Source organism: Vulpes vulpes, chromosome 2 (assembly GCF_048418805.1).
Source record: "Vulpes vulpes isolate BD-2025 chromosome 2, VulVul3, whole genome shotgun sequence".
NCBI classification, from domain to species: Eukaryota; Metazoa; Chordata; class Mammalia; order Carnivora; family Canidae; genus Vulpes; species Vulpes vulpes.
In genome coordinates, this window is record NC_132781.1 from 140,309,788 (window position 1) to 140,320,298 (window position 10,511).

Below are 10,511 nucleotides of genomic sequence, written 5' to 3' on the forward strand. Positions count from 1 at the left end.
TGTTTCCGTGAGTTCTATGAACTGGCCTAGCAGATCAACTAAACCTGAGAATGGGTTTGTAGGAACCTCTGACCTCTAGCTCAGTTGTCAGATATTGTGGGGAACTCGGGGACCCACTGCTTGTGACTGGCATCTGAAATGAGAGCAGTCTTGAGGGACTGAGCTCTTAAACTGCAGCACCTGGCACTGTGTCTAGGTAGACAGTGTCAGAATTGAGTTAAAAGGTAGGACACCCAGCTGGTGTCACAGATTATTGCTTGGTGTGGAGAAGCGTCACACAAAATTGGTGACCAGAAGTGTCAGAAGTGAAGACTGTGAGGGTGGTGAGGGAGTAAAGGAGAAATGCAGGAGGAAACACTGAAATTTTTCCAGCATGGCGCTAGCTTGGCTTTAACACCTCTCCAGCTCTTGGCAGAAATCAGGGAGTTGGTTTGCCACCAACCAAAATTCAAGTAACACTGTTCTAAATCTTTGTTCCTACAGCAACTAAGTGAGAGAACTAAGAGGAATTGTGAAGGAGCCATATGTTTTACGATGACCCCAACTTATCAGGAGAAAGCTGAGTCTCAGAGACTTTTGGTCATTTGCCCAAGGACTCAGGTCATTGTTTCTCATTTCCAACTTAACACTCAGTGAAGAAATCACACTTATAGTGGAGTCCTCTGCCATATAACTGGAGAATATCTACAGATACAGAGAAGGGAAGAGGAGACGTAGGAGGTAGGAGAAAGAATGTCATGGAGAAGAGCAGGCCTCACTGGTTTAGGAGACATATTTCAGGAGTTATGTGGGGAAAGAAATTGGCTCAAAAAAGGAAGAACTTTCTAATGCCAAGGCTGCAAATAAATGGCTATGTCAGAAAACGGTAAGAGGCTTACGCCCCTCCATAGGTTCTTTTATTTGCTTAAGATACAGTCTTTCCTTCTTGGTATTGGCTTTTTCCAATTGTGTAGGGATTCTTGATTACATGTTCATGTTTGGGGACAGAATTCTCTTACTCACTAAGGTACAAGTGACTCCTAAGATGCTTCCACCCTGAAATCCTAGTGTCTTCAGACAACTGGCAGAGGAGACTTATTTTCCTAAATGGTCTCTTCCCCCTCCAATCACTACAAGCCTTGAGCTTTGGGATGGTTCGGGGTGGGGAAAGAGGGTGTAGGGGGGAACTGAACCAGATGAGGAGATTGAATGTGAATCCAGATTAAATCCGGAGGAAGTGTTTACACTTGTTATTGGGATGTGACTTACTCTTGGGCCAGCAGCAGGTACCCTAAGCCCTCATGCTGAGCTTAAGGCTTAGCTACTTAGGTGAGAAGCCCATCAAACCACATAGGGTGCTTGTTACAAAGGCAGTTCTCCCTGTGTGATTCTTCAACTGTGTGCTGATTCTCCTCCTGGAGATCCATGGCCTACACTTTGCCGAACACTGACCTGGAGTGTCCCAGGGAAATATGGGCAGGGGGAAAGGTGAAGGATGTTCTCAGCCAGGATATGGGAGTGTGCCCAGGAGGCACCAGGGGTCCTTTCCCACCAGATGTTCCTGAGAAGGATGGAGGTCAGCCTGGAGTTCCAGGGGCATGAGATCACAGACTCACAGACATTTGGAGTCGCAAAAACATAGGCTCTCCTTCATAATGGAATAAAGAATCTTGAAATAATAGAATGCGGGGGCCCCTGGCTGGCTCAGACAGGAAGGCATGCAACTCTTGATCTCAGGATTGTGAGTTCGAGCCCCAAACTGGGCGTGGAGCCTATGTTAAAAAAATAAAGTAATAAAAATATAATAGAATGCATTAGCAGCAGAACTTAGCCATTAAGAATAAGTAGTATTCAGAGTTTGACTTTACTTCATTAGCTAAATAACTAATGTCGAGTTACTTCATTTCTCTGAGCTTCTTTCCTCATTCATGGATGGGCATACTAGGAAGTACAATATAATGCGTGCTAGCACTGTTGTGATATATAAATGAGTCAGAGCGTGTAAAGGACATGGCATTGAGTCTGACAAATGGTAAGGGCTCCAGATGCTCTTATTATCATTAGCAAGGTCATAGGATCTTAGAGCCAGAAGTGATCATTGAGATTATGGAGTGAGTCCGGTGGCCATGTAGTGACTCCCAGTGGAGAGGGATCAGTAAAGGAAGAACACTCCCTTGGTCCAGCCTCTCCTCTCAACCTAGCCTTCTAGTGCGATGCTCCGCAGCCGAGGGAAGGGGCACTGTCACCATCAAGGAAGTTTGAAGGTCCAGCTCCTAGAAACTGTCCAACCTGGGAATGTCATCTTCCTTTGTTTCCCGATTCCCCTTCGCAGAGCTCACATGCCAGCTGCCTGTGGGCACCAGCGGGCTCAGCTGGGGAGAGGGGGGTTGTATCCTCCCTCCCCCTGCTCTGGTGTTTAATCAAAACAGTATTCAAAATATGATTCTGGGAGATTATATTGGAAGATTTGCAGGAGGCTGTCAGTGGGGGCAGAGATGGTGGGAACAGATTGCCGGGGGCCCAAGGCTCGGATAATCGCAGGCTCAGATGTACCTTTCTCAGGCCTTCACCCTTACTCCTGGGTGCTCACCACCAGTGCTGGCACAGACACTGCACCAGGATAGAGAGCTAGAGGGATGCCTCTATATTACAGCTGGGAGACCTGATAGGGGATGGGGGGGCTTGTCCACAGCTACAGCAAAGCAGTCATGGCACTGAGACACTCCAGCTCTTTCCTGGGATTCCAGCCACTCTTTTCTGCCCTTTCTATACCATATCCAGCCAAGATCTAGGGCTAGTTCTGGGACAACCCTGGGCTGCAGGCTCCTGCTCTGGGTTGGGAGAGGTGAGGAGCAGCTAGGTCTCATAGACAGGGGCTGGGGAGACAACTTCCTGAGGTCCTGGGTGGGAGGGGAGGCAGATCCAGGTGAGCCTCCTCTCCAGGGACTCACTGTTCTATAAAAAGGCTGGATCGCAAGAGGCAGAGTGTAGGTCAGAACTCTGGTCTTCCCCAGGGGCAGCTTGCGCTCTCTGGATCAGCCATGTGACCTGGGGCTTGGGTGCATCATTGCTCTCTGGCCTTCAGGGTCGACTCCAGGTGCAGACTCAGTGTGGTGCTAAGGGTCCCTCTCCCTTCCACCAAATGGGTAGCTGGAGCCCCCCTCCCAGCCAGAGGCCCTCTGAAGGTGCCTCTGTGGACTCCGCAGCCTCTGGAGGGGTCTACCTGGTCCCCCAGGAGGGGGTGGGGTCGAGAGCGCCTAGAAAAAAACCTCCAGCTAATGCTCTTTATTACAAGCGTTAATCCTGCAAAGCCGACTGGAAATAATGTTTATCTTTTCGCAGTTTAATTTCCCGGACCCTAAGCCGCGGGTCAGTGTGGGCAACTGGAGGTCCCTGGGGAGCTGGGGGTAGGAGCAGCTGTTGCCTAGAAGAAAACCTAAAGCAGGGAAGGCATCACCCAGGGGAAGCGAGGGAAAGGAGCTCTGGACCCCGAGTGGAGAGCTGGGGTCCCTCTCCTCTGTGGATCCTTTGTGACCCTGAATCAGTCTTCTGCCCTTCAGGTTGGCCTCAGTTTCCTCATCAGAGGAAGAGGTTTCTATTTTGTAATTCATGATCTCTAAAGCCCCTTCTGACCCCGTCCGTCATTCTATAAAAAAGAAGACTGGGTGGAGATGGGAGGTGGCCGGCCCCTTGTTTCCCCCGCAGTCTTTCCAACTACTCTTTCTCTGCAGCCTCCAAGGGGTCTTACAATCTCCCACAAGGAGGTGAGAACAGGGCCCTTGCTGCCCCCAACATCAGTGCCAGCCGTCACCTGGTCTGGGCAGCCCGAGCTGGAGCCCAGCGGTGGAGACGCAGCTCCCCAGGGATCCGGTCCATGGGTGCACATCCTGGCTGTTCTTCTTCGGCCTTGCCACCCGCATCAGCTCTCTGCAGCTCCCCTCTAGAGCCCCAGCTTGGGTTCATCTCCCTGTCTCCCCACAAGCAGCGGCCAGGTTGCTCTCTGGCTCAAGCCGAGGCCAGCAGCCAAGGGGCGCGAACTCAGGTCAGGCGCGGGCTGCTCTCCATCCCCTCTTCCCCAGCCCTGCTCCAGACGCTGCTCGCTGCTCGTTGCGGGGGCGCCAAGTCCCCTTCCCCGCCCTTCAGCTCCCATTGGTTGGCCTGTATGGGAAGTGATTGCTGACACTGGATTAAATGGAAAGAATGCCCCCACTTGCCTCTTACGGACCCAGCAAGCTGCCACGCTTTGCCATTTTGTCCAAGGGGAAGTGCGCAGGGATCCCGGCTGGGTGCCAAGGGACGGTTAAGATGATCCCCATCGCCCCTCTCCCAGTAAACTAAAACCCAAGTAGGAGCTCGGAAACAAATGCAGCGTCCAAATACCTCCACTGCTCCCCCACCTCCAGCCTCACCGTTTGCGCCCCCCTCCTCCACTGCACAGAATCCGCCAGGCGGCACCGGCTCCAGGAGTTGCATTATGCGTGGAGACCTTGGCCGAAACCTGGCCAGTTGGGCTCCGTGCTGTGAAAGGGCCTGAGGTTTTGCAGCTTACACAGCCCTGTCCCCAGAATCCCTGTTTGCATCCCATCTTCCCCTCCACCCCAGCCTCTCCGAGCGGCCGGGGCACAGACACACCACACAGGTGGGGTTTGGTTTGATTATTTTTGAGGACACAAGGAATGGGGACGAAGGTGGTCCTGAGGGGCTGGGTCAGCGTTGAAGTTACACAGTGAAAGGGGGCGGGGTGGGGGTGAGCAGGGGAAGGAGATGCTGCAGACCCTGTATCAAGAGGAGGGAGGGAGACTTGGTGTACCCAGTGGGTGCACTGGGCAGACTTGCCCAGCCTTCCCCATGGCCTTCCTCAAGGTCCCCCGCCGCCACCTCCTCCAGAGGGTCTGAGGAGCCCACGTCCACCTGCCACTCCCAGCTCTGCGTGCAAGAAGAGCCTGTATAAGGGTATCTGTGTGTTTGTCTCTTAGATGAAGTGAGAGTCCCCAGTTCCTGGCAAGGTCTCCCAGCTTCAGAGCATGGAGGTGAGTTCGAAAAGTAGGGCTTATTTCCAAGATTCTTCTGCAAATCGCAGCCATTGCGCTAACCTGCTGAGAGAGGAAAGGTTGATTAAAACCCGAAGGGCCACTTGGTGGCGATTTCTAGGAAATCGGAGGTCGAGGGCAACTTATCCAAAGGCAATCCAAGGTCTAGAAGCGATTTGCTTGCCAGAAGCAACTTTCGGACCCCGTTATGTGTAAATTCAAATAACAGCGTAACCCAATTTTCTCAGCCAGTAGCTAATCCTGAGAGAAATTACTACAAAGAGTAGAATCTGACAGTAATTGCTGGAGGCTGCCTGATGCTTGGGGGACGTCCCTTTGTGGGACAATTCCCTTCCACCAGGCACAGCTGATTGGCAGTCACAGCCTGCTGGGGGTGAAGTCTGTGGGGTGAGTGCTCTCCAGGGACAGCACCACGCCTGGGCGACATTCCCCAGGGGTTTTAGTGGGTCGCAGGCAGGGCTGCCAGCTGGACTTGAGCACTGGCCTTAAACCAATTGAATGTATCTGGCCCGTTCCCTCAGATTCCTTGGAAAGCCCTGGTTCCTATGCAGCCCTAGCAAACTCTTGGTACAAGCATGCCAGGGGGCCAGTTGGCCTCCTCCGAAAGGCAGGCAGGCGACAAGGGTGTCTGTGCCAGAAGATCATAGGTGGTGCCCACCTGGCCCATTTGGTAGAACACAGGGCACCAGTGCAGAGAGCTGGTTGTCCATCTTTTCCATGACTTTCTGAGTGATCCTAGGTAAGTTACTGCCTCACCCTGAGCTTATGACTATCATTTGGTTTTGAAAGGAGGGGAGACTAGGACTTTTGTTTCTAAGCTGCCGTTTGGAGGGATGCTGTGGGACAATCCCGCTCCGGGTCTGAACAGGGTATGCCTGAGAGGCTGAGACGCTGTGCGCTGGCTGGGTGGCACAGTGAACAGGTGTCTTGGGGACAGACACCGCTGGCGCCGCCTGGGACCCACTACCTTCTGCTCCAGACGGGTACTGGCAGTGCACTGCAGGCTCCCTCCGCCGCGGGCAGGGCGCACAGTTCATCGGCAGCCCCGGCGGGGCAAACGGGCGGTTTCCAAAGGCTTTGGCTACGCGGGAAGAGGCTTCCAACCCGGAGTCTCTGGGGACCGCGGGTCGGCCGCCCGCACCCGGGGGCTGTCCTGGAATCAGACGGCAATCAGGACTTCGTGGCCTGGGAGGGGCCGGGGTCGCACCTTCCACCGCGCCGGGGGCCGCGGTGTGCGCCAGAGACCAGATGCGCGGTTTCTCGCTGCAGGGGTAGTGCATGGTCATCGTGGGGCCCCCCGGCTCGGCCCGCAGGAAGTCAGCTTCTCCGGACCTCGGGGGCTCAGGGAAAGAAAAGGTGCGCGCCGCCAGGCCGCACTCCCCGCGCTGCAGCCGGGCCTCCCGAACGGCCGCGCACGGCGCCCGCAGCGACTGCGAGTCTTTGTGGAACTCGGCCAGCCTGTCCGCAGCTGCGGCCACTGCCTCCTCTTCGTCGGCCTCCTCCTCCTCTTCTTCCTCCAGGTCTTCCAGGTCACTCAGCCGGAGCCCTGGAGCCTCCTGGCTTGCAGTAACATCTGCAGGAAATCAGGAAATCAGGAGCGGGTGAGAAAAGCCCCAGGCCCCAAGGGAAATCCGCCGGAGTGCCTATCCCTGAGAAGCTTTTAGCAAGATGGCTCAGCACTTAGGGCATTCGTGGAGTTATTCGCCAGGCTGGCCGAAACCTTCTCTTTCAGTTGTCCCAGGGCCCCCGCAGGCTGCCCCTGGGACAGAATTTAGGTCCCAGCCCTGTCCCCACTCCTTAGACGTCTCCTCCTTTCTGATGGAAAGAAACCACCACCTTTTCATCGCCTAAGACCTGGATCTCAGTTTCTCCACTGTAAAGCAAACCGACACCCAAGGGGGCATTTCCCAACCCCCACCCCATTTTGACATCCATAGGTAGCGGGTGTGTATTATTTAATTCAGCAAATATTTACTGAGTGCCATCGATGTGCCAGACATCATTAGGCATTTAGGCATTAAGAATTTAGAGAATTCAGCAGCGAGATAGACACTTTCCTTTGGAGCTGCTGTTCTCTAAGAGGTAGACAGATCCCAAGTACCTTCTCATAGTGGTAAGTATGGCAAACGAAATACAACAGGCAGGAGCTAAGTTAGCTTGGGTGGCCAGAAAAGACTTTTTCCAGCCCACACCTTAGAAGTCAAGAAGATGTCAGTTTTGTAGGGAATTACAGGCAGAGGGAACAGTGCAGGCCAAGGCCCAGATGACTGCCCATTTGAGGAGGGGAGGAGGAGGGGGGAGGAGGGAGGGGGGTACAAGTGCAAGGGTAAGTAAGGGAGTGCCACCTTAGTTAGCTGTTCCACAAGGCAACTGCAAAAGTGCAACCCAATAGATGGCTGGAAAATCCCCAAGGTGGGGTGATGAGCATTTCTGATACCTTTGGTGTCACCATTCAGACAGCCCAGGGGCTCCTCTGCTCCACTATCAGCCTTCCTCTCCTCTCCACCTTTGTTCTTGGGCGCCCAAGTCATCTTGTTCTCCTTCTTGAGGCGCCGGCGTGCGTTGGCAAACCAGGTGGACACCTGGGTGAGGGTCATCTTGGTGATGATGGCCAGCATGATCTTCTCGCCCTTGGTGGGGTAGGGGTTCTTGCGGTGCTCGTTCAGCCAGGCCTTGAGCGTGCTGGTGGTCTCCCGGGTGGCATTTTTCCTGCGGCCAGTGCCACTTAACTCCACTGCTCCATACCTGGGTGGGGGGAGAACCTGGCTCACAGTTCTGGGTCTGAGAACCTGGGGCTGCAGGCAGGAGATGGTCTGAGGCCTGGAAATGAGGTTCAGCGCTCCTCCCTCCTCATGCCCTTCCCCCTTCCCAGGCTCTTCCCAGATGGTTCCTAAGTCAGGGGAGGGGAGAAGACTTGGAATGCCAGCTACCAGTGCACCCTGTGCCTTACCGATCATACTGGTACTGCCCCAGAGTCGGCTCGTAGGGATAATAGGCTCCTGGTTGCGCCAGGCCAGGTGTAAAGTTCCCAGCAGCCTCTTTAAACTCATACTGTGGATTCTGGTGGGGGTGGGGTGGGAAGAGAGAATTCAAGACTGCATTTGGGGAAGAATTCAAGACTGCATTTGGGGAAGATGGGGAAGATACCTCTGGGAGGTATCACTGCTAAGGGTGTGAACCCTGGAATAAAAGTCTCCTTCAGATCCCAGTACCACCACTCCCACTGGCTATGTGATTTTGGGCACAGTTGTTTAACTGCTCTATGGCTCAGTTTCCCTTTGGTAGCTGGGAATAACAGTAGTACCTATAGGGTACTGAAGAAGACCAGCTGGCAGACTTATTGGTGTAAACAGTAATTAAGTATTAGCTCTTACCAGTGCCCTTACTACCTGTGACTCCTCCCAAACCCCATCCCCACCTGCTGGGGAACTTCACTGCCTTACTCTCCTTGCAGAGCTATTCCCTGACCCTTTGGACCTCTGTGACTTTGGACAAGGGATTTGAACCCCTCTGCATCTCAATGTCCTCAGCTGTAAACGGAGACTTGCCTACCTCACAGAATTAATAGAAGCCCAAATGTTTTCTAATCAGAATGGAGATCTGCAAAGTGTAAAATGCCATAGGATGTGCTCCCCCTTCCCCACTATACACAGTCCTACCCATTTCCTTTCCTGAGAGTTTTTCTTCCTTCCTAGGTCTTCCCTGGAGATGTCAGAGTAGATGTCACCCACTGCTGCGTTCTTGCCCCCAGGCCAGATGGGTTCTGGCTCCCACACCCAGGCCCCCTCCGGTGTACTCACCAGCGCCCCGTACAGCGCGGGGGGCTCTGGGCTGTAGGGCAGATAGCCTGGGTAGCTCTGGGCAGCTGCCGCGGCGTAGGGGGCTCCATAGATGCCCAAGGCGGCGCCTAGCTCGGGCCGCGCACTGCCCAGCAGCCGGCTCTCGTAGGATGCACAGCAGAGAGCCGCCGCCGGGGTGGAGCCTGGGGCCACATCTGGGACTGAGCGCGGGGCGGATTCGCAGCAAGTGGCGCTGGAACTTGCCGACACCAGAAACTGGGGGGCGAGAGAGGTGCGCGGCCGATCACTCCCTTATTCTACATTAACTAAATGCCACCGTGTGTGTGCGGAGCATTCGGCCGGGGTGGGAATTATCTGAAGATGCAATTTATCCAAACTGCCCTTACAGACACTCCTAAAACGTTGCTAAGGCTCCAGAGTCCCAGGGGTGCAGGCGACCGGAACGTTCCGAGAAGCGAATTACAGGAGCCCAACTCCCCGTTTTGCCGCCGACCCCTCCTCCCGCCCTCCCATCACAGGATCCTACAAAGGCAGAACTAGAAGTTAGCCACAGAGTCCACCATCACGTCTCACTCCTGCTCCCATTTTATAGATGGGGAATGAGGACCAGGGAGACTTGTCCCAGATCACAAGGCGGGGTCAGAGGTCAAGCTGGAACCAGACCCCACAGTCTGGGCAGAAACTGGAGATCGTGGTGGGTGTCCCCAGAATTTCCCCCAGGAAACCTTTGTCACTGCACAACCACACCACCCACCCTAATCTGGAAAAAAAAAAAAAAATCGAAGGTACCGGAAGCAGAGAGCTTGGACCCACTCAAAGAAGGGAGAGAGGATAAGAACGGAAGTCCACATGCAAACAACTGGAAAACGGTGAGGCGGACTCTCGGGGTCACCTCGGATATTTGTACAATAAGGCGGCCTGTTTGGAAGATCTTGAGATCCCACCCATCTCGCCGAGCGCTCGGTCGGTGCCCAAGTTTCGGGTCTCAGGATTTTCCAGCTTGCCCTGGGGGAGCGGAATGTTCTCGGCAGCGGTTTGGGGGTGTCGGAGGGGTCTGTGGTCCATCGTACCTGCTCGGTCTGGCTTCCCCAGAGACTCGTGCGAAAGGAGGGCGCTGAGCCGCGGGCGCGTGCCCTGGGCACCCCCGCCCGGGCGGCTCTTCCCCCACCCCCACGGAGGCACTTCTTACCTGGGAAGCGCTGCCGTACGGGTGTCCAAAGTGCGGGAAGGACATGGTGGCTGTCCCTGGGCCGCCGCCGCCTCCTCCTGCGAGTTCCCGCCTCAGCCCCGCGGTTCTGCGCCCCCGGCCGAGCGCCGCCTCGGTTCCTCACGCCGCTGCGGGTGCCCCGCGCGGGGTCCTCCGCCCGCTTGGCGCGGCTGGAGGCAGAGCCGGGGGCAGTCCCGCTGCCGAGCCCTGCGCTCCAGAAGGCGCCCCTCCGGCCCGCGTGGTCCGGAAGACAGAAGGGCCCATGGATGGGCAAGGAAAGGGAGAGGACGCGGGTTCCCAAAGTCGCGCGGTGGCGAGGCAAGGTGCGGCGCGGCGCGGGGCTGTGCGGCTCCGGAGGTGTCCCAGCCCAAGGTGGCCAGAGGCTCGGTGTGACGTCACGGTAATCCCGGGCCGCCAGGCGGGCCCCCGGGCCCCGGGGCCCCGGGCCACCAAGCGTGCCAAGCGCAGCCAGCC

General features: G+C 55.5%; 1 protein-coding gene across 2 annotated transcripts; it reads right to left on the minus strand.

The window, feature by feature from the left end:
* Positions 1-4,624: 4,624 nt before the first annotated feature.
* IRX6 (iroquois homeobox 6) lies at positions 4,625-10,208 on the minus strand. Of its 2 annotated transcripts, none has more exons than XM_026011766.2 (6): positions 10,020-10,208; positions 8,831-9,085; positions 7,981-8,090; positions 7,468-7,775; positions 5,998-6,603; positions 4,625-5,072 (listed from the first exon to the last, which is right to left on the minus strand). In XM_026011766.2, exons 1-6 carry the CDS (start codon positions 10,062-10,064, stop codon positions 5,068-5,070), a joined length of 1,329 nt encoding a protein of 442 aa, XP_025867551.2. In that variant the 5' UTR covers positions 10,065-10,208; the 3' UTR covers positions 4,625-5,067. The 2 variants fall into 2 exon arrangements, with proteins under 2 accessions (XP_025867551.2, XP_072606313.1); XM_072750212.1 differs by having other exon boundaries at positions 4,625-5,075.
* Between the last annotated feature and the right edge of the window lie 303 nt (positions 10,209-10,511).

Coding starts and splice junctions, on each gene's coding strand:
- IRX6 (XM_072750212.1), bottom strand. CDS start 10,064: ATGTCCTTCCCGCACTTTGGACACCCGTACGGCAGCGCTTCCCAG. Junction 8,091..8,830: donor CCGCGCTGTACGGGGCGCTG/GTGAGTACACCG, acceptor CACCCCCACCAG/AATCCACAGTATGAGTTTAA. Junction 7,776..7,980: donor GGGCAGTACCAGTATGATCG/GTAAGGCACAGG, acceptor CCCCCCACCCAG/GTATGGAGCAGTGGAGTTAA.